At 46.2% G+C, this 24,068-nt stretch overlaps 1 protein-coding gene across 2 annotated transcripts in view; it reads left to right on the forward strand.

The window, feature by feature from the left end:
- Nucleotides 1–24,068, forward strand: part of MATN2 (matrilin 2) — a 119,653-nt gene that overhangs the window by 81,230 nt on the left and 14,355 nt on the right. For both annotated transcript variants that reach the window (XM_074353221.1, XM_074353220.1), the window contains exons 7-10: nt 4,737–4,859; nt 10,855–10,977; nt 13,923–14,045; nt 14,274–14,396. In XM_074353221.1, coding sequence (XP_074209322.1) covers nt 4,737–4,859; nt 10,855–10,977; nt 13,923–14,045; nt 14,274–14,396 — 492 coding nt within the window. The remainder of the gene's footprint in view (nt 1–4,736; nt 4,860–10,854; nt 10,978–13,922; nt 14,046–14,273; nt 14,397–24,068) is intronic.

The following is a 24,068-nucleotide window of genomic DNA, read 5'->3' on the forward strand; positions in this document are numbered from 1 at the left end:
CAAGAGAAAGGAGACCCCCAGAGTACTTGGAAGGCTGGGAGAACAGAGGATAAGGCAGTCCAGCTGTGAGACCGGAGACACTTGGCAGTGCTCCAGATCTGCAGAGGGACAGGAGCCCGAACTGAGAAGGAGGGAGCAGTTAAGACAGCAGAAACACGGGATGGAGGTAGAAGCTCAGAATGAAGGCAGGCATCCCTGTTGGTAATTAATGAGGCATCGCATCAGCTTCCAGCCAAGTCAGAGCCTGGCTGCTGCTGTGAGGTTGAGAGATTAAAAAAATATATATTTTTTTCTACTCCTCATAAACTTGCAAAAAATGAAATAAAAGATAGTTCCTTAAATTTTAGTCTCTATTTTTAACCAAAAGTATATTTGAAAAGTTCAACCAATTAGGAAGTGTGCAATTATTGCCTAAAAAAAGTAAACTAGTCAATGTAGTCTACCAAGCATGATTAATTTATGATTAAGCCCAAATGTACATAATAGAGCTTTATGTTCCTGGACAAATAATACACTTAAAAATGTGCATAGTGCTCAAAAAAGCACCACTTTTATTGACTGACTTACATCAGAAACTAGATGGCTCATTTAATAAATGTGTGGTCAGAAAAAACTGACGGACATAGTAACTATTTGATGTCAAAGATTCAGATTCCAGAAGAGATACATAAAGTTTACGAGGGTGGCCTAATGTGTCAAAAGAACAAAAATAAACTGTAATATCAGAGATTACATATTCATTTCTGTATGCTGTTTATACTTAACCAATGTCTATAGACTAAATCACAATAAGTAAATTATTTTTTTAAAAATGCACCTCCATATCAACTCCTTACCCTAAAGAAATGCATATAAATTTATCAGAATATTTTCTAGAGGGGAGAAGGGTGGAAATATGCAGGTACCATCAATTTGTAAAATATTGGCAACTTTTCTTTACTTTGGTAAAATACATATAATGTAAAATTTACCATTGTAACCATTTTTAAGTGTACAATTCTGTGGCATTAAACACATTCACGTTGTTGTACAACCATCACCACCCTCCAGCTACAGCGCTTTTTCATCTCCCTAAACTGAAACTGTCCCCATTAAATAATAATTCCCACTCCTCCATTCTTCACCCAGCCCCTGGCAGCCACCATTCTACTTTCTATCTCTATGAATTTGGCTACTCCAGGTACGTCATATAAGTGGAATCATAATATTTGGCCTTTTGTGACTGGCTTATTTCATTTAGCATAATATCCTCAAGGTTCATCCATGATGTGGCATGTGTCAGAATTTCTACCTTGTTTAAGGCTGACTAATATTCCATTGTATGTATAGACCATATTTTGTTTATTCATTCACTTGAGTTGCTTCCACCTTTCAGTTATTGTGAATAGTGCTGCTATGAACATTGATGTACATGTATCTGTTCAAGTCCTTGCTTTTAACTGCTGGGTATATACTTAAAAGTGAAACTGCTGGATCACATGGAGGCAAAAATTTTAGAGGTCTAAATGAGCCATTACCCCTGAGCTGGCATGAGAACATTCCCAGATGTTCAGGGTCTTTTCACGGGAAGGATAGAGGACTCCAGTCTGCTGGACAGGGATTCGTGTCTTTGGTGTCAAGGGGACTGTGGGTTTCAGATCTGCTGCTTAAGCATCTAACACCTATAATGTTCAGCAGAGACAATTGTGGATGTCATATTTTGCACCTCGCTGTTTATTCCTTGCTGACTTTGAGATCACCATCCTCATTATTTTTCAGACCTCATTGATAACTTGGTTGACATTTCCATCCTTATTTTTCAAATAGAAGTGCTTTCATAAAATACTAAATATTTGTACTTGCATGAAGAGTGAAATACAGATGAAGAAAATAACTTTTTTACCGAATCAGCTACAGAAGAACTAGAATGCACCAGTCTTTGGGTTTCCTGGCTAGCTTGTTAAGCTGCTGAGCCCCACTGTCTTCCTGCAGCCATGCCACTGACCTTTGTGAGCCCTGTGTGTATGAATCAGAGACCCTTGGTTGGAAGTTCAGCCTACTTCTAGCCCAACCACCTATCCTACAATATCTTCACCATGTCATCATCCAGCCTCCACTTGAATACCCCTACTGACAGGATACTCACTACCCCACATGCAGTGCATTCCTCTTTGTACAGCTCTGACTCTTAGAAAGTGATTCCTTAAACTGAGCTGTTATCTACTTCCTTGCACTTTGAGACCAACAGAACAAATTAAGCTTCTAGCATTTTCTTGGTCTTGAAGAATGAGTCATATCAGAATAATTTTATTTCGCTTAGTAGACTAGCCAGGCATGGAAAACGTGGGAGCAATGATCCAGACTTTAATAGACCTTTGACAATTTGCTAATGAGATTCCCGTGCCCCAGATGGAGAAATGTGTGCTGGATGGAAGAATCATTGGTTGAGTTTGTAACTGGCTGAATGTCTCAGCTGAGATCGTCCTGGAGGGAAGTTTTTAAACTGCCTGGTAGAAGAAGCATCGGGGAGGGTGTGCGAGCTGTCTTCTGTTCTAAGTGATCCAGGTTGGTTCTTAGTGGGCAATGTTTACACATCTAAACTTTTACAAAACACTCCATTAAGAGTAATACCAAGAACCATTTACTTATTCAACAGATATCTGTTGAACACCTACTGTGTGCCAGATACCTTTGTAGACACTGGGAATGCAGTGGTAAATAAAACAGACCAAAGACTTCTGTCCCAGTGGAGCTGATATCTATCAGAGCAGGGTAACAGAGGATTACGGGTCTCAACAAGAAAGTGATGTTTGCTCAAAGATTTGAAGGCACTGAGGGAAGGATGAGATTTTTGAAGCAGAGGAATCAGTGCTGGTGCAAAGGTCCTGAGGCAGAAACTGTGATGCCTGGCAACTTTGAGGGACAGCAGGGAGGTTGATATGACTAGAATAGAGTGAGAGGTGGTGAGGTAGGTGTGGTCCGTAGAGATGTAGCTTGTCCTCTCCACAATAATACATTTGCTTCCTATCTCCCCAAATTCCATTGACACCTGGGAGCTCATCATCACTCCCCTACTCTGAGATCCCAGACTGGCTTTGTTTGTTTGCCTGTATTTTGTGTGTTGTATATAGACATCAGAAGCTGTACATATTGTTCCCAGCAATGTTCCCTGATTATTTTCTTCTCCAAATTACCAGGCACCTCCCACACTGTTCTTTTTTCTATTTTATTTCTGCCATTTTCCATGGCAACTAGCTTCACAATTGTGTATGTGTATATTTATTTTTAATACCTTTTCTAATTGCAAAAATAATATAGACTCCTTGTAGGAAACTGGATAGTATAGAAATTAAATTGTATAAAATGAAATAATCTGTAATGACAAACAAATGGGGTAAAATGTTAACAATAGATGAATCTGGGTAGAGAGCAGATAGGCATTTCTTGTACCTGTCTACCTGTAGTTTTATGTTTGCAAACTTCTGTAAATTTAAGATCATTTCAAAAAGTTTTTTAAAAATACCTTTATATGTGATTGTGGTATTACAGCTATAGTCTTTTATTTAAGTTTATTTTATTTATTTATATTTATTTGTTTATTTATTATTTGGTGAGGGGAGTTAATTAGGTTTATTTAGTATTTATTTATTCTTAGAAGAAGTATTGGGAATTGAACCCAGGACCTCATGCATGCAAAGCTTGCGCTCTACCACTGAGCTATGCCCTCCTCCCCTTGCAGTTATATTCTTTAAAGACGTCCAGTTTTTTAAGGATACATTATGAAATATTTATGGAAAAAATTATATAACATCTGGGATTTGCCTTCAAGTAATACAGACTCTTAGCACAGGGGCTGGGAGTGGACAGGAAACAGGATCAATCAGAGATTGAGTCTCTTGAGGCCAAGTGATATGTACATGGATTTATTATACTAGTCCTCCATTTTTGTATATGTTTAAAATTTCCATGACTTTAAATTGGGAAGAATTGGCATCTTCTCAATGTTTTTTCTTTCAAGAACATTGTATGCCTTTATCTTACTCACTTTGTTTCCTTTGGTACAGGCTGGGAAAACTCTCATTTTCACCAAATTCTTCATTATGAAAATGATCTATGTAGTTCATATGTTATTTAAAACCATAAAAATCCTCATCAAAGCAAGAAGACTCTTCTTAGGACCCCAATGGTGGCCACTTATTTCAAGCAATTTTAGAGAATGCATCCACGTTCCACTATAGCAAAATACTTGGTGCAGACCTTTGAATAGCAGTCCCTTTTCATATCTAAAAAAAATGTATACAAATAAAATCTCATTATTAAAAATTCCATGTGACCATTTTTCCCTGAACATTTTGGTTTAAATTAATGTGTACCTAGAGATCAATATTCCCTGGCTGTGAACCCTGGAGATGATTTAAATTTACATGTAAATTCAGTTAAACATTCAGCTAAGCTTTCTCTTCCCAGCCTGTGACAGCACTAACAACACCCAGTCAGACTCTTTCATTTTAGTGGCTCTGATGTGAACCAGGACCAGGAAAGCATCTTCACAAATTTGTTTGTTGCATAACCATTTTGTAACATATCAAAAATTTCTCTTCCCAGGAAATAGCTTCTTTGAGAGATCCCTCCATGGCTTGAGTGTTTGAGGTCACAGAAATTTATCTGTTTAGGAAAAGTTAAGACTGCAGATCGCTTGGTTTTCCTATGCTAGATTTATAGTTTTGTCCATCACTATGATTTTTCTTTCTTCCCAGAGATAGACTACTGTGCCTCGCTGAGACATGGATGCCAGCACGAGTGTGTGAACACGGATGATTCCTATTCCTGCCGCTGCCTGAAAGGCTTCACCCTGAATCCGGATCAGAAAACCTGCAGAAGTAAGTGGCGCTGGGGTTGGAGAAGGACTTGTTGTGTGGGTTCCCTGCTGGGTGTTCCCTTTCCTTGCACATCTCAAGCAGGTATACGTGTACTTAGCAATTGTGTTTACTAACATTTTTTTCTGCCCTTTACTGTACCTTTTGTCTCACCTGACCCTGTGATGGGGATGAATTTTAGAGACTGAATAGACTGGGTCTGCTCATTGGATTCATTCAGCGTAGTTGAGGGCCAAGCTGAAGCTCCCACCTGTCTGAAATGAGGGTGCACCCCGTTTTCTCCTTACCCGCGCAACATGTATTTGGGACTTGGAGAAAGAACAGCCTAGGCCTGGACATGGGGGGAAAAGAACTCGTTTCTTCTAGTCCTACCTGATAAGATGCTTGATGGCTGCTAAGAAGGGGTAAGTTGTAGCTCTCTTCTCTTTGATATGAAGGAAGAAAAATTATACGACTCTGAGGTATCTCTGCAGCATTCAAGAGGTACATTGGAGGGGATGGGGTATAGCCCAGTGATAGAGGGTATGCTTAGCATGTGCGAGGTACTGGGTTCAATCCCCAGTACTTCCACTGAAAAGAATAATAATAATTTTTATTATATTATTTATTTATTATATTATTATTATAATAATTATATTTATTTATTATAAAATAAATATTTTTATATATATTATTATTTATATTATTATTAAACCTAAAATTTTCTTTTTAAAGAAGTACACTGGTGTCAGCAGGATGATATTAAGGATGTGCTGAGTGACTCAGATGCCTGTCATCTGACATCTCAGAGGGCTTGACCTGGGATCTAGAACATGGGATCTTTCTAAGAGATTTGTCCCAGGGCAAGCCCTAGAATGGAAAGTCTACAAGGACAGAGATCCTTCTCTTTTTCTCGTTTTTGAATCCTCAGCACCTCAAAGCGTTTGGTATATGTTGGGGAGACACTGTATTTATTGAATGAATAAATGAATGAATAAGTGGGTCTCAGATTTATCCTGGAGAAACTGCAACCATCACAGAATTACTCCATCTTGTTAGAAAGATGGTGCTATGGAGGCATGCAGGTTGTGGATTTTTTCAAAATGCATTCCCGAAGTCAGTCCACACTTAGGCACGCGGAATTGTCCGCGTTCTCCCGACAGTGTCTGTGGAACTCCCATTTATAAATATATTCTTCTGTGTTCTTCTTCACCCACTTCTTCCTGGTGATATGTACAGCAAGGTTATATATCACGGGACCAGATTTTCAAAAGTTTGACCATATATCTTTCTTAAAAAGCACTGCGGGCTATAGAACTAAACTCACAAGCTGCATTCTGCTTACAGCACGTGTTAATTTACACACTCACTCTAATACGTGTTAAGCCTTGTACAGTGGCAGATGGTGGCAGGGCCCAGATTTGGAAATTGAGCCTCTCTTATAAAAGATAATTCCCACCACCTTGCCTGGATGCAAACCCTGGAAACATTCAAGCATTAGATGGGAATTTTAACGAGAGCATTCAGAATGTGAAAACAATTAGACGGACTATTTTCCATTAGACCACACATGCATGCCGTATGCGGGAGAGGCTGGCTCTCTGGCCCGGCCGCTCCTCCCTGTGCTATTTACACCTTTTTTAAAGGGTGAGAGTGTCAGTGGCTGACTACACCCAGGGATAATCACTCACAGGTGGACTCATTTGTGGACCAAAATCTCTTACATGGGGGATCATGAGATCTGGTTCGACTCAGACACTCGTGGTCTCAAGCTTCATTGTGTGTGTGTTGCTGAGGGAGGGAGAAGGAAACGAGTCAAGCGTGTGGTCATCAGTGGAGAGGAATTGGCTCGAAGTGCTGCATCTCTTACCAATCATCTAAGATCCCCTCACCTTCTGCCACTCCCCCCACATCCTGCCTGGAGAGGCACTTGGCATAAGAGAAGGGTCCAAGGCAGCGCATGCATTGCATCGTTATCGAGGGAGGAGGCAGGCCAAGGACAGAAGGATGTGGAGCAGAAGGGACCATTTGGGGATAGTTTGACAGCCACAAATCAGCCCACAGATGGCCTGTTTGCAGGCTGGGGTCCAGCCCAGAGTCCCTAACGCTCATTCATATATATTCCATGATAGATCCATTTCCTCTTTAGCCAGGTGCCCTACTTTTTCATCCAAGAAAAATGAAATTTGTTTCTAAAACCTGATGTCCTCATCAGCCCTTCTCGCAACATCCTGCCTCATGGTTACTTTTTCCATTGTCTTTGCTGCAAACCCAGCCCTCGATTCCCAAGGTCAGCCTCTTACAGCCGCCCCTGCCTTAATGTCTGCACTCCGTGGATTATAGCAGACAGCTGTTAACGGAAAGTGAGCGCTCACCATCTCTCTGGAGCATTACGTGGAAGAGAGAAGCAAAGAAATCGGGTTGAAAATCTGGAGCTTGTTATTAGGAGGCTGAGGATCTTGACAGCACTGAAGATCTTGAGCCCAGGGTACAGCCATTTACATTTAATGGACAGTTGATGGATGGGGGCTATTTTCAAATCTAATAAGAAATCTGTTTTTCAAAGAAATTTGATGTCATCCAATTAAACTGGAAAAAAAAAACAACTGTTGAAGGCAGAATCCTACTGAAGAAAACACCCTTGGCCCGGATTTGTTCTTCCTCCTCATCCAGGCACAATTTCTTTTTCTGGAAAGCGCTGTCATCAACTTAAAGCATAAATTATTAAGGCAGCGATGCAGAGCACAGGCAAGGGGAGTGGCCTGGCTGTCTAGGGGCTCCCCAGGGTGGACTTGGAGGCGCGTGTGACCCGTGTGCTGGGCTCCAGGACTGCTTATGCTGGCACCGCGGCTGGTGCTCCCTGTCACTGGGGGACAGCACACTCTAAACAGGAGCGTGGGCCCCACAGGTTGAACGGAGCTGGGGGACACAAGAGCCAGTCTTAGCAGTGTCACTCAGGCTGGCCATGTGACTCTGGACGCGCTGCTTTGCCTCTCTGGACTCTGATTTCCTAAACCGAAGGAACATGATTTTTTTTTAATTGAAGTATTGTCAGTTTGCAATGTTGTGTCAATTTCTGGTGCACAGCGTGATTTTCTGCTTTAGTATTTTGTAGCCTGGCCAGTTTTTCTAAAGCCTACTATCTGTGCTACTCAGTTGGCATTACAGTTTACTGTCGGGGTCTCTGATCTTTCATATTTTTATGTCTTACCTTCTCAGTGAGGAGTCCAGCGAGTTGGCACTCATAAGCGCTGTTTCATTGGTCATCTGACAGTCTTGCCATCTGACTTTGCAGGGTTAATGGACACTCTGGGCTTTGCCAGATAAAGCTGTACCCATGTGTAGCTCTTCACAGTTAGTGAGGAGCCTCGACCAGATGAGGGGGGTGTAGTCGGTGCTCAGTAAATACTGACTGAATGAATAAATGAGTCCATAAATAGCCAAGTAACTTGAAGGATTGTGACTCAGACATGGAAAGAAGGCAAAGATCTACAGTCAGACATCTGCTGTAAGGAACAATACACAGAAGAGTCATTTTTGAATTGCTGTATGCCAGATAGCTGAGTGATAACCTCTTTAAGAATCTAAATGTTTTTCAACTTAATTATTGTGTGTAAATCTTAAAGACAATGCTGGCCATCTAAAAACTATAGTAACATATACATAACAATATTTACCCTATTAACCATTTTAACGTGTACAGTTCAGTGGTATTAAGTATCTTCATGTTGTTGTGCGGCCATCACCACCATCCAGCTCCAGAAATTTAGCATCTCCCCAAACTGAAGCTCTATCGATTCTCTGTCCCCCAGCCCCTGGCAGTCACCATTCTGTCTTCTGTCTCTTTGAATGTGCCTATTCTAGGTACTTCACATAAATAGAATAATAGAGTTTGTCCTTCTGTAACTAGCTTATTTCACTTAGCATAATGTCTTCAAGGTTCACCATACGTGGCATATGTTAGAATTTCCTTCCTTTTTCAAGGCTGAATAGTATTCCACATTATGTATATACCACACTTTGCTTACCCATCCATCTGTCAGTAGACACTTGGGTTGCTTCCACCTTTTGGCCATTGTGAACAGTGCTGCTATGAATGTGGATATACATGCAAGGATCTATTTGAGTCCCTGCTTTCAGTTTTTTTGAGTATAAACCCAGAAGTGGGATTGCTGCATCATTGGTGATTCTGTGTTTAATTTTTGTTTTGTTTTGTTTTTGTTTTGGGGAAGAGGTAATTAGGTTTGTTTGTTTGTTTATTTTATTTTCTTAATAGAAGTACTTGGTACTGAACCCAGGGCCTCATGCGTGCTAAGCACATACTCTACCACTGAGCTATAGCCTCCCCTGTATGTTTAATTTTTTAAGGAACCTCCATACTGTTTTCCATAGTGGCTAAATGCTGGCTTTTTGAAACAGCATTTACCGAAGATAATTTCACCTTTCTCTGCTGGTGCAATGAAGTGATTCCTGCAGGCCCCACGCTGTGTGGCCCCAGACCGTGGGCCCTTTGTGTGCTGTGTCTGTTGGCTTAGCTCTTTGTGTGGCTGTTCGCATGTGGCCTGTGTATTCATGCCAGGCCTCTTTTTCTCCACTGAAGCTCGTTACTTGTTCCCTGGCATTTAGTTCTGTTCTGCACAGGTCAGGCTGTTGATGAGTTCCCAGTTGATAGAGGGGAACTGCGCACAGCTAACAGTACTCCTCTCCTCATGCAGAAGGGGTGAGGCATGGAGAGAGGACCCAAGGATCCATGACTCTCGTGGTGGCATCTTTTCTCTTAGGCCAGCGCCTGTGTGTCATAGGAGTTCTCTCCCAGTGCTCAGTCTGCAGCCATGGGAAGTTCCTTCCACCTGCCACGTGGGAGGGCACTTCACGGACCCTTGAAGGAATGGGTCTGAGGTCCCTTGGGTATGGGTTTCATTTCATTTCTTTTCATACATCTTTGTCTTCTCTGGAAGGAAAATCTTTCCTAAGGGTCCCCATAAACTTCTTATGTCTCACTGGTGAGAACCAGGCGTATTCCCATCTCTAGACCCAATTACTGACAAAGGAGAGCGTGGTTGCCAGGCTGGCTTAGACCAGTCATGACTCATGCCTTGGGGGTCAGGGTTCTTATTTCAAGAAGACAGGCTAATGGTTGTTGGCAAGGCAACCAGCCGTGTCTGCCACATCCCCGGAGGCGGTGGGGGGTGGATAACAATGCAGTTAAACGGAGCCAGCTCAGCTACTGAGGTTGGTGGTGCCCATCTCCCCGCAGTATCAGTCTCATTAAGGCCCTCCACAAGCTCCCTTTATTTCCCTTTATAGTTCTCAATCTCCCCCATAACCTGCTCTGTGTCAGGGGTCTTGTGGTTTTTCGCATCTTCTACCAAGGAGTGAAATTTCTGATTGGTTTCTGGTTATAACACTGCTTCCATCACTGGCAGAAACACAGCCTGAATAGAGGTGAGTGTCACCAGAGGCCAGGACTCCAATGACCTGGGCCAGCATCACAGGTGAGGCCTCCCTAGTTTCTTGATATGAACACTGTCGTGATCTCACACGAGTGAGGTTAAGCATTTGGACCCCTCTTAATGTAACTGCCTTTTCCTGCCTCTCTTATATGGCTGGGTATCTTGCAAGATCAGCTTTTGTTTATTCTGCCTTGTGCTGTCTGAGGTGATTGTCAGATGTCCCGGCAGACAGCAGCTCCCTACCTGCTTTCAGCCTTAGTGATCAGGTTAACTGGAAGAAGAGACTGAATTTTCCCAGCTTTTCCATCTTTCTTGGGAAGGGATAGGCTGAAAGCTTTGTCCCTCAGTCAGCTTTTAGGCCATCAGAGCAGGGAAAGAGCTGTGCTGGAGAATGTGGAGGTACACTTCAGGTGCCAGGTTCTCTTTCAGACAAGCTCGTGGAGAGCAGAAGCTGTTTTCTCTGTCCCACAGAGCATCTCATTTACTGAACATTTACTGTCAGAGGCTGACCTGAGCCCTGGGAGAAGCCCCGAGCCTGAGCGAGGGTCTGCCCTTTCTTTCTTCAGGGATCAACTACTGTGCGCTGAACAAGCCCGGCTGTGAGCATGAATGCATCAACACAGAAGAGGGCTACTACTGCCGCTGCCGCCGGGGCTACACCCTGGACCCCAACGGCAAGACCTGCAGCCGTGAGTGTCGCCGGGGCAGGGGCTCTGACGGGAGGGCCAGCTTCACACACAGGCCTGGGCTCGCTAGCAGCCGGTCACTCTGGAAGCTCCTGGGTTTCCTGTGAGCCTGATGGTCTGACAGCCTTAACCATCCTTGCTTCACTTTCATCATGCATAAAATGGGACTATTCATGCTACCTACCTCATAGATTGGATTGTGAGGATTAAAAGAATCAATACACATAAAACACTTAGAAAAGTGCTGCTGAGCATGCAATAAGCACCCAATAAAAATCAGCTAATAATTTTATTTGCTACTGAGAGCAATGATTAAGTCAGACCAGCCTACCTTCAAATCCAAGCTCTACTACATACTAGATGTGTGACCCTGGGCAAGTTATTTAAGATCACCAAGCTTTGATTTCCCCACCTGTTTAAAGAGGTGAAGATAGTATAGTATTGATCTCCTAGATTTGTTCAGGGAAATAATCGGGGCCATTTCAATCACTTAGCACAGTGCCTGGCTCAGGGAAATTAAATGATACAATTTAATTTTTAAATGCAATTAGAGATAAATGCAAATTATCTTTAAATGCAATGCAAGATAACAGTTCCTTCTGATCACGGAGCCTGGGAAAGTGACCAGTGCTGGCCTCAGGTTAGGACGAGAGACTGGAGGAGACAGACCTCAGAAAGCACATGGAGAACCACACAGCTGATCTGAGGGTGGAGCTGAGAGACATGGGACTTTTTCTGAAGCCTTTTCTTACTTTTCTTGTGTAAGAGGCACAACAAAGCTCCACTTGGTGATGTAAATGCATGGAAACTTGCTGGCTTTGCCAACTGGATGGTTCCATCATTTTTTATGAGGCATCGTCTCCATTGGTCCAGGCCAGCAAGGGTTGGGGCATGTGACACTGTGGTAGATGCCTGTGACCCTAGTGTGCTGGGAGAGGGGCTCCTTGACACGGCCAGCACAGAAGGAGCCCTTTGTGTGGCTTTCCAGCAAGTAGCACATCTGCTCCAGTTTGGGGGACAGAAATAGATTGTGAATGAGAACAGTGCAGCTGTTCAGCATTTGGACTTTAAACTGCCACGAGGGGAAGTTTCACAGATGAAGTACTAGGTAGAGAGCAGTTTTGGGGAAAACTTGTGCCCCCTAGTCTTCGGAGGGAATAGAGTGCCTCGATGAGTTTTTCTAAGGATTGACCTTGGGATTCAAAGAATTTTTGCACCAGAAAGTTGGCACTGCTCTGCATTTGCCTCTGGATGTCCCTAAGTCCTTATGAGAAGCCAGTGGGGAGCAAGAGTCCTTCCATTCTAGTCCACCAAGGAGATGCCCTGGTGAAGATGGATCTGTATACAGCCTGCCTTCTTTCAGGAGGGAGGGGTCTGCCAGCTGACAGCTCTGGCAGGTATCCCATGGCAGGCTGGGCATGACCCAGATGAGGCACCTAGAATCCCAGGGGCCACAACCTGCCTCTCCTTCCCAGCATGCCTTGGGGGAGCCTAGCAGCACTCAGAGGACGGCCCGGAAGAGATGGAGCCATTCTGTCTCTCTGGGATCTAGCAGGAAGGACCATCTAATCAGCTTCAAGAAAGTATAAACCAAGCCATTTCTTCAGAGGAGTCACCAGAGAAAGCCCTGGTGTCCTGTTCCCCAGGGGGGCCCAGAGAGCCCCAGGCCATTGGGACAGGAAGCCTTTTGAGACACTGCTGTGAGCACTTTCCAGGCGCTCACTCGCTTTTCTGCATCAGAGACTTACGAGCCACCTACATTCTCATCCCTATTAAAGATGGGGAAACTGTGGCGCAAAAAGATTAAGTAAGTTTCCAGGGTCACACGATTGGTAAGTGTTAGAACCAGGATGTGAATACAGGCCTCTGGCTCCTGAGAGCCTGCAAGGATGCTTTTTTTAAAAGATAGATGGTGGTGAAAGTGTGGGAAATTTTTTCTTTTTTTTTGCAGTAGACACATCCACTGGTAGAATGTTCCAGAAGGCACCAGTTCCAGGCCCTGTGGGGGTCAAAGAGGCCCACCTGATGGCCCTTGCACAAGGCCTCCAGTGTCTCTCCAGCCTCCGGGTGTGCATTTTTGCCATCAAGGAAATCTGGGAGGCAGCCTGCAGGGCTGTCTTGTGGGAGCCGTTCACCACAGCTGTGTGTCTGTTACCCTAGCAGGCCAGCTGTGCAGGCTCGGGTGCCAGGATCGGCCACACAGGCAGGCCTTGGCTTTGGTTTGCTTTCTGAATCCGGGTGTCCTGTTTATGGGGGATAACAGCGCTTCTCCTTCTTCATTTTCAGATATAACGAAACTACACAATTAATTCTTTCCCAGCAATATACTTAATCCTAGTAAGCTACTGTTCAAGGGCTTTAGACAAATCAACTCCTCGACTTCTCACCACGATCCTCTAAGAAAGCAGTCCTCATCGCTGTTTCTCAAGTCACGATATGGTGGCAGAGAGGCCAAATGACTGCCCAGCATCTGACGGCTGGGAAGTGGTGGCGGTGGGATTTGAGCCCAAGTGGTTTGGTGCGGAGCCCTCATCCTGAGGCACCGCTCTGTCAGCTGTGCCGCTTTGGGCCAGCGACTTGACCTTGCTGAGCCTGGCTCTCCTCTCGGTGAGATGGGGATGGTACCTGCTCTCAGCGTTGCCCCAGGATTGCAGGTGATGCGTGCCCAGTCCCTGGCCTAGAGGGCTGCTGTCTCTACCACAGAGGACAGGAGTTGTATGCACATTACTCTTCAAAGCAAAACAAACAAACAAGGCTGATTTTCCAAATAAACGAGGCCAGTGGCACAGGGTAGAACAAAATCTTCCATGTAGCTCTTTTTGACACCAATGAAATAAAGTAGCCCTGCAGGGGCTCCCTGGGAGGTTTTTGTGTTTTAATCCCCCCTTGCTGGTGGGCATTGCCCCCGTGGGTAACTTTATGATTTTGATCTCGTGTGATTGACGCAGGGGTGGACCACTGCGCGGAGCAGGACCACGGCTGTGAGCAGCTGTGTCTGAACACGGAGGAGTCCTTCCTGTGCCAGTGCTCGGAAGGCTTCCTCATCAACGAGGACCTCAAGACCTGCTCCCGTGAGTCCCTTCATGCTTCCCTTACAGGGAAAAGGTTTGCACCAAGTGTGGGAAATGTGACCACTGCCCTTTGCTCCGGGAAGATCGTGGGGCTGTCCACTGGGGACTGCTGCCTTTCCAGGGCAGGGGTGTGAGGTCGGGGGTGGAGATAAGGACAGCAGTAGCTTGATTCCCATCCTCGGCATCCAGAGGCCTCGCTGACATCTCACCTGCCTCCCGGTTTTGCAGGGGTGGATTATTGCTTGCTGAGCGACCACGGTTGTGAATTCTCCTGCGTCAACACAGACAGATCCTTCGTCTGCCAGTGTCCCAAGGGACATGTGCTCCGCAGTGATGGGAAAACCTGTGCCAGTGAGTGTCCTGAGGTCCAGCGACACATTAGACTTGGTGATCATGGGTGGGGGGCTCTGAGGACAGAACCACCGGTCCCTGGGTCTCGCTGGCCGAGTGCGAATGTGCGTAGACACCTCTCGCAGTGATTTCTGTGCTGGTGGCTCCTTCTCCCACTCCCCGAGTTGGCTTTTTCCTCTTCTTGTCTGCCTTGCGGTCATTTTCAAGCTGGACAGAGCCTGTTTCTTGGCTTTCTCGTCTCTACCTCCAATCTGGCAGAAAGTGGTGTAGCCAGCCGGCATCCCACGCGAGTCTTAATAATGTGGTCCCCTAACTGCCTGCGGATGTCTGTTAAGCACGTGCATTCTCGTGAGCTGGTAACTCCCTGGAATCCTGATCTTCTGATGAGGAAACTGCAGCTCAGATTGAGTAAAGAGCTTAAGGTTACCAGCTTCTAAGTGGTGGATTCAAACTCTAGGCTATGTGACTGCAAAATCAGTTCTGGGAGAGGAACGAGAGGCTTCTGCGAAACCTCCCCCCACCCCCACTCTGGATAATCTGGCAGCAGATGATGAGGTTGGCAGTGGTGTTTCCTGGGTACATACTTCCCTGCAGCTGGTCTCAATTCCTGTCTTCATTACTTTAAAAAAAAAAAAAAAAAAAAAAAAGCTCCCAGACATCCCTCTCTTCTTCCCTCAAGAATGCTGTTTTCTGCCCTGCAGTCCTGTTTCTGAGTGCACCAAGATAGACTAAAAAGATAGTCATGTTGAGAGACGGGATCAGAAATGGAGGAAAAGGATTATAATGTCCCTTCCCCATCCTCCTGGTCTTTCTGGTTCTAGGGCCCAGTTCCCTCATCGCTGATACAATTGTGGCTGCAACCTAATTTATCCATCTTTTTATATCATCAGTTCACTTGGGCAGGTGAGCTGAGTGCCCAACTGGGTGTGCCTCTCTAACCATGCAGCCTGTGAGAAAATGTTTCCCCATTTGGGATAGATTTTTGAATTTTAAGGCTGGCTTGTGGCCGCCTGCCCAGCTGCCTCCCAGCCTGCTGCTGCAGCCAGCACAGCCAGCCCAGGGAGGGGCTGGGCATAGGGGGCGCAGAAAGAGGGCAGGTGTGTCGAATTGCATCTACATTTGACTGCATGCCAAAGCCAGATGCACGGTTTTTAATAGGTTTAATTCTCATTGTCTTAGATTATTCGTGCCTTTCTTTTGTCCTCCTTGTTACTATGATAATCAAGAGCTGACTGTATAAAATGGTTGCAGGACTTTTAAGAAATTCTCATGACCCTTCCAAGCTACTCCTCTCTATGATCGCGTGCCCCCTCCCTCCCTCCCAACATACACATCTGGGTTATGGCCACTGACACTTTTAAATGTTGCCTGTTTTCTCATTTATAATGTGTGTGTGTGACAAATGATACAGTGATATTATCCCTGTGAGTAAATGTTCAACAGAGCAATTAGTGAATTTTGATTTGTATATATTTATGTCTGTTGTGTCTCTATGAGATGTGAGATGATCAGATGGGTTAGAATTATCCTCTCCTCAGGCAATGGTGGGACATAAGAGATGCATTTTACCCACCACCTGATACATACCCATTGAGCTTGAAGACTGTCTGTCCCAGGATGATTCCATCTGGCACCCTGGCCTGTGATAATGGGCTGTGTTTCCAGTGTGGCCGTAGTTACCTGGGGGTTGGGATGTATGTCTCCCAGCTCTATGCCAGATTAAATGACTGCATCTTTTTAGTGAAGTTTGCTGGGCTCTGGATGGGGAGCCAGTTGGGGTTTGGCCAGGCCTGGCTCAGCAGATCAGGATGTCCTTGGCCCTTCATGAAGGCAGCCTCTCCTTAGAGCCTTGAGAGCAGGTGGCCTGAACAACACTTCACTCACTTTCCAGAAGGTTCTGTGAAGCATGGAGAGCAGACCCAGGTTCCCAGGGCCTTGGAAGAAAGTGGACACTCATCCCTATACCCCTGCAGGCCCCTTGGGCTCTCTGGCCCCTGAGTGAAGCCCATCCTCCCTTCCTCTCGGTCCCCTGGCCCCCAAGCTGCAATGGCTCGTAGGAGTCTTCCCTGCCTTGGAGAGTGGGTTCTGCAGGCTGGGGGGTGAGGTGGGGAGGGGAATGGGGGCGTCTTTTCTACAAGCTGCATCTGAACGCCTCCTCTTCTCTCTGGCTCCTAGAAGTTTCCCTGAGTAGACCTCGCACAAGGGCATCCCAGCACCAGGGAAGGCTGTGGAGGCTGGATATACACGAAGCACACAGCCCACTGGCCTGCGAGCTCCTGGAGGTCAGAAACCAGGTCTTATTTGGAGCCTGAGTTCCAGGCCTGGCCCCCAGGAGATGTGAATGAGAGAGTGAATGGACAGAAGCCGTCTACTTGCCTTTTCTCCTGTGGCACCTGGCACAGGGTCCACCCCTGCTCAGTAACCTTCAGTGGCCCTCTATTGTCTCCTCAAATATGTTTCCAATTAAGCTTCTGATTTGGCAGTGTCAGAGAACCCCCCTCCTCCACCTCCTGAGCCCCACCCCAGGTCTTCCCTGCTCCCTCTGGTTCTTTGGGGTGGGGCAGGGGCAGCCAGCTCTCCTCTTCTCTGAGCAGGTCCTGAACCTCCAGCCCCTCCTGTCTCCACTGAGGACAACCTCCCTATCCCGTCCCCAGTGGTGGAAACCTGGCCCAGGTCCAGCATCACCCCCACAGAGAACTTCCTGCCCTCCTTGCCAGCTGGGAGCCGCTCTGCTCCACCCCCTGCAGGCAGGCTCCCTTAGGACTTCTTGTGGCCCCATATGTGCACAGATCTAGATTTGTGATGGAGTAGAAAGAACACTGAATTAAGAGCCCGAAGATTGAATTTAAATCTTGGGGCTTCCACACCGAGCAAGGGAATTGACCCTCTTGGGCTGGTTGTTCATCTGTAAGCTGGGAGTGATCATTTCTGCCTCTTTCTTAGGGCCACTGTGTGGCACGGGGAGAGACATTCATTGATGTGCTTTGGGGGCTTATAAATTGCCTTGAACCCTCAGGTATTCTTGTTCTGGTCTTAACTCCCACCGTTAGACTGCCCCGCACTGAGGAGAGGGCTGAGGTAGCAGCCTGCCTTGCTGCCTGGACACCCAGCTCCCAGGGCCAGGCCGGCTCCCCTTGCCGGACCCCAGACATGGACCATCTTGGGAGGAGTCAGACTCAGAAGCCCAGGGACTGCCTTCTTCTAGCAAGTGGAGGACACTAGTGGGGATCTGAGCCACAAGCATAGAGCACTGGGAATTTCAGCTGGGAATACTCCTACTCTGGCCACCAGAGGTGGGTGTCCAAAGAAAGACCTTTTCAGACCTGATGTCTCTCTGCTTGATTCTGAAGGGCAAAAGCAACCCTGAGCAAGGAGGAGGAGTGTACTAGTCTGCTCGGGCTGCCATCACAAAATGCCATAGGCTGGGTGGCTTAAACAACAGAAATGTATTTTCTTACAGTCCTGGAGACTGAAAGTCCAAGACCAAGGTGCCAGTGTGGTCACATTCTGGTAAGAACCCTCCTCTTGGCTTGCAGATGGGTGCCTTCTCGCTGTGTCCTCCCAAGACGGAGAGAGAGTAAGCTCTTCTGTGCCTCTTCTTAGAAGGGCACTAATCCTATCAGGGGGCCCCACCCTCATGACCTCGCCTGTCCCTGATCACCTCCCAAGGGCCCCATCTCCAAATACCACCCCACTGGGGGTTAGGGCTTCAACCTATGAATTTGGGCGTGGGGCCAGTGTTGGGAGGGATGCGATTCAGCCCATAGCAGAGAGTGAGGGGACCTTTACCCTTGTCTGTTCACATTAGAGATTTTACGGAACTGAGAGCTTAGGGTTCTTTCTTTCTTTTGTGGGAAACAGGCGCAGGGAGGAAACTGGTACCCCCAAGCTGGCCCCAGGGATCAGTGACAGAGTCAGGACTGGAACCCGGGTCTCCTGATTTTGAGATCTCTTGCCCAGTGTGACATGCCCTCTGAAAATACATCTCAGTTCAGCTGCTTCTGGTCTGAGAAAAAGTCTACAGAATAATCAAATGAATGGCTGCTCCTAGTTTTATTATTTAAAAAAAAAAAAAAGCCAGCGAATTGTGTAATTCTCTCTTGGCCTTGGTCACCCTCTTGGCAGGCGGCCACTGTGGCTTTCTCCCTCTGGGACTGGGGTTGGTTTTAATAGCCTTCTCCGTGGAGCCCCAGACACAGGATCACTGTCCGTCATCGCCACAGAGGTGTGAGTCTTCGGAACACATTACCCTATGATTTCTGCACCACAGACAGGCGTGAGTCACCAGATGTGGAATCCAGACGTGAGGAGCACAGGGGGGCTGTTAGACCTGGGCCTAAAAACCTGTGCCGCATCCTGAAACTTCTGAGCATCTTGATCACAAATCACAGACCCCATTCACGATGAGGGTTTCACTAACATGTAGACCCCCCTCCTTATGTGTTTAAAAAAAAAAAGACCCTTCTTTTAGAGGGAAAATGTTTTCTTCCTGCATCCTGAGATTTCTCCTAAGTCTTCTTATCCATTTCCTTGAGTGCTGACTCCCAGAGAGAAGTCTGTCCTCACTCTCATCTCTGGATTTGAGCCTAAGTACTTCCTTAAGCTTTTGATTCATGGATTCTCAGTCTCCGCAGGTATTTACCATGTACCTGCATTGTGCTGGTCATATTGTGCTGGGTACTGGGCATCCCTGGGGTTGATGCAGGTTCAGTTTCTGCCCTGACAGAGTTTAAAGCTTCTCAGGGAAGGACATTAAGGATTTATCATCCGTTCCATGTGACAAGAGTCAAGATGTGGGAAGAAGAGGTGTCACAGGGGAATGCGGCAGGCAGACCCTCACTTAGACTTAAGAAGGTCTCCCGAGAAAGAGATGTTTGATGTGACACCTGGACATGGATGGAGGGAGCTAGCCAGCGAGGGAGGGTGTTATGGAGTGAAAGTTTGTGTACCCCACAAATTCACATGTTGAAAGTCTAACCCCCAAAGGTGACGGTGTTAGGAGGAGGGGCCTTTGGGAGGTGATTAGGTCGTGAGGGTGGGGCCTTTGCGAATGGGACTTGTGCCCACAGAGCTCTCCAGCTACTTTCCCGTGTGAGCATACAGGAAGTCTGTGACCCTGAAGAGGGCTCTCACCCAACCACGCTGGCACCCTTGTCTCAGACTTCCAGCCTCCAGAACTGTGAGCAATACATTTCTGTTGTTCATAAGCCACTGGTCTGTGGTATTTTGTTACAGTAGCTCGAATGGAGTAAGACAGAGCGGGGCAGTCTTTCCAGGCTTAGGAAACAGCACATGTAAACCAGGGTCCAGAGAATGAATTGAAGGAAGCTGACTATACCGAGTGCTGAGTACTGAGTGCTGAGTGCAAGAGGCAGGCTGGAGAGAGGTGAGCCTGGAGAAGCCGCTGGGACAGATCACCTGCAGTATTTAGAGTTACTTTAAACTTTTTGGAGGCCAGGCCTCCCTTGAGAAAACTACTTTACTTTGTCTCCCAAGAATCTCCCAGCCTATCTGAGCAGACTCTGCTGAACTAGGATGACCACTGGACGTGCAGCTGGACCAGGGGACATGGAGGTGATAGATCTGTGATCTAATTGCCCCTCTGCCCGCAGCACAGCGGACACTCATGTCCAGGGAGACATCTGGAAGAGGTGGAGGAGGAAGGAGAGGAGAGGAATGGCTGTGCAGAGTCTTGTGCAGGGAGGCTCCTGGCTTGGTAGTGAGGTATGAGGTACTAAAAGAAAGTTCTCAGCCCGGGGAGCGTGGCTGAGATGAGGCTGCAGGGTAGGTCCTGCAAGCCTCACCAGCGATTCTGTGTGCCATCCACAGACTCTCAGGAAGCACTAAAGGGTCTCAGGCAGAGGGAGGGAGTGATGTGAGCAGAGCCACATTTTGTAAAAAGGACTCAGGCAAAGTCGGGGAGAAGGGAGTGGAAACAGGTGTGTGGAGACGCAGTTAGTAAGTGATGCAACGGCCCAAGAGAAAGATGATGGCGTTGGGTTCATGATGGTGGGGGTGCAGAATAACCCGGACACTTGGAAAGGTCTCTGAACAAAAGTTCTGGGTCCACTGCCAGCATCTCACCCCTGGTGGTTTATTGGAATCATCTGTGGGGCTTTTAAACCATCCAAAAGCCCAGGCAGCACCTTAGAGCCCTGAAACAGAGACTCTTACATTGATTGGTGGAACCTCCTTGGAGGACAGTTTGAAAACATGTATCCACTTGTAAATGTTCATACCCTTTAAGTAGGCAATTCCACTTCTAGGTGTTTCTCTTTCAGATATGCATCCACCTTGTATGCAGAACTATTGGCATGAATACCCATTGCAATGATGTTTGTAACGGCAAAGACTGGGAACGACCTAAGTGTCCTTCCAGTAAGAAACTGGTTAAATGAATTATGGTGCAGCCTTTAAAAATAATGATGTAGGGTATCAAAGAGAGAGAATTGTATTTTTATAAGATTTTTGTTGTTGATTAAATTTTATTTTATTTTTAGAATGGGTGAAAGGTTTATATGGTTTTAAAATAAAAACAATATAAAAAGACATATGTTAAGAAGTTAGGCTCCTACCCGAGCCCTTCCACCCTATTGCCTCCCTCCACCTCCCATCAGTAACTGGTGGCAGGCAGCCTCCGGGATGGCCCCTGGTGATCCCCAGCTCCTGAATTCACACACATGCCTTCCCTCCTTCGCTGTTGGGCTCTATGACCAATAGCATATAGAAATCACAATTGTGTGTCACGTCTCCAAGTAAGTTATAAAAGACACTGTGGCTGCCTTCTTGAGAACTCTGTCTCACTTCTTGAATCACTCAGTCTGGGGGAAGCCATGTTGGGAGCAGCCCTGTGGAGAGGCCCACATGGTGAGGATCTGAAGCCTTCGGCCCACAGCCAGTGAGAAATGGAGGCCAATACATACACGAGTGAGCTCGGAAGCAGATCCTCCAGCTCCAGCTGAGCGTTGACATCAGTGCAGCCTTAGTGGACAGCTTGACCACAGCCACAAGAGAGACCCTGAGCCTGAGCCAGAACCTCCCAGCTAAGCCACTCCCGGAGTCCAGGCCCTCAGGAACTGTGTGAGATAATGAATGTTGCTTTAAGCTGCCAAGTTTGGGAGTAGCTTGTTCATAGCAACAGATAGCCAATATTCAATTTTTATTACTGTATTATTTATCCTTTGTGTTTCTTTATGTGAATAAAAGCCAATACAGATATCTATTTTTATTTTTCCCTTTCCTTACACACACACACAAAATGGTATACTGTATGCCCCATTCTCTGCCTTTTTTCCCCTTCTCTCAATGATATTTATTGGAGATTTCTTCAAATCATCATCACATAGAGAACTTCCTCATTCTTTTTGTTTGTTTGTTTGTTTTAATGGAGGTACTGGGGATTGAATCCAGAACCCTGTGCATGCTAAGCATGTGCTTTACCACTGAGCTATGCCCTCCCAACATCATTCTTTTTATAGCTGTTTAATGTCTCATCATGTAGAATATTTGTTCAGTTTGTCTCATGACCAGCTGTGGGCACTTGGGTTGCTTCCCACTTTTCATTATTATAAACAATGCTGCCATGAATAACTTGGAAGTATATCCCTTCATATGGTGCCAGGGTATCTGCAGGAGAGAATTCCAGCAGTGAAGTTGCTGGGTCAAAGGTATATTTTGTAATTTTGGTAGATATTGCCAGATCGCCCTCCATTGGGGAAATCTGCCCTTAATTTGTTTGAATTTTGAATCATGGACCTGAATTTGCGTCTAAAATAATCTTGCAGGTGACTGATGCTCAGAGGTTGAGAACTCACCACTGTCCTACTCTCTCTTGATGAGATGCTCTGAGAGGGTAAGGAGGGGTAAGGTTAAAAACCCTAACTCTCTACCTGCTTTTAAATCATGCAAAAAGCCCAGGAGAGCTCAGAAGCAGGGCTGGGAACCCCTGGGATAGTCTGCAGCCAAGGGTGAAGATGCCCCCCTGTGAACAGTGGCTTCAGGCTCAGCAGGCCCCTGATAAAGGAAAGCGGTGCCTGTCTGCCAGGTACAGACTCAGACCATCAAGGCTCAGCTCGGGAAAGCCTGGGGGCCAGTGGCCTTGCAGGGTCTGTGCGGGAAGACTCACCCACTCTTCCAAATGACAGTCTGAGATGGATCTAAAGGGACAGGACAGGGCATTGGGGAAGCCCCCAAAAGAAGGGATGATTGGGGGCCAGGGGAGGGTCTGTCTGGATGATGGCTTGACGAGGCTGGCCTGAAAGCTATATAGCTATTTTATTATGCTGGAAAATGCAGTATCCTTAATATAAATGCATGGTGAGGAAAAAAACGCTCACCTCCACAGCCAGCCAGCTGTCTCTATTATGGATCACTCAATTGTATTTCCACTCAGCACTACGAGAGGAATTACCCCAAGCCGTCGGGAAATGTTCTGCATTAATAATGAGTCTAGGTTGTGCCCAGAGAAGTAAGTCCTATTCAGAGTAAGGAGGAGTGTCCAGCCCTGCTTTGACTGTCTTCTGCAGTTATAATTTTAGTTAATGTAACACTTTCCCATTGTTCAAAGATTTTGGCAGTGCTTCTGCCCAAACGAAGACGAGCAAAATTCCCTTCATGTTTGAAAGCTTACTTTAGAATAGAGCAACGTAGTGTGGTTGGGGAAAGCATGGGATTTATTATCAGAAGATTACATTTTTAATCTGGTGCTGTCACTTATTAGCAATTGATGTTGGCAAGACATTAGTTTCCCCAAACTGTAGTTTCCCTGGTGGGTAAATGAGAATAACAACAGCTGCTTTAATTAACCCATAGAGTGGTTCCCAGGACTCCCTTCAAAAAAAAAAAAAAAACTGCAAAAATATCTTAGATAAAAGTATATGGTCTGTGCCTGACCATAAAAGTGATTATGTGCTTTGGAGCATTTATTTAATACCCTCAAAGCATGTCCATTGTAGAAATTCTACTCAATCTAAAATGATTGAGGTGACTCTCAGAATTATGTTTGGTTCTTATAAAAAGTCACTTTCCACCTGTCCTCAGTATCAGGTTTTTAAAATATCTGCCTGGTTTTCACAAGTTCATAAACCTGCTCCCACAGAAGCTGTCCTACACGTATGGGTGGCAATGCAGTTCATTTTTCAGTTGCTCAGTCCCGTAACCTCAGGGTCATCCATGACTCTTCTGTTATATCCGTGTGAAGATGAACTCTTTATATCAACCCATCAGCAAAGCTTGTATGCTCTACCTTCAAAATATAGCTATAATCTGACCCCTGTCACCAGCCTGTATGGGCCACCAGGATTAGTGCAATAGGTTTCTTTCTGCTCCCCACGCATCAGCCTTACCTGCACCCCATTCTGTACACAGTGGTCTTTTTACAATAAAGTCAGTTCGTGTCACTCCACTGCTCAAAACCCTCCAGCGGCTCCTTCTCACTCACATGCGACCACTGCCCTTGGATCCCACGTGGTCTGTGCCTGCTCATCCCCTGCCTGGTCCCCCTGGTCTCCTTGCCTTTCCTGAAATGTGCCAAGTTACTCCTACCACTGCCACTTGCAGATGCTTTTCTTCCTGGGGGGTGCTGTTCTTTCCAGATACCATGTACTCTCTTTCTTCAGGGCTCTGCTCACCTTCTCTGACTACAGCGTGAAAGAATAAGCAGCCTTCCCCGTG

This window comes from Camelus bactrianus, chromosome 25, assembly GCF_048773025.1.
Source record: "Camelus bactrianus isolate YW-2024 breed Bactrian camel chromosome 25, ASM4877302v1, whole genome shotgun sequence".
Classification (NCBI taxonomy): domain Eukaryota; kingdom Metazoa; phylum Chordata; class Mammalia; order Artiodactyla; family Camelidae; genus Camelus; species Camelus bactrianus.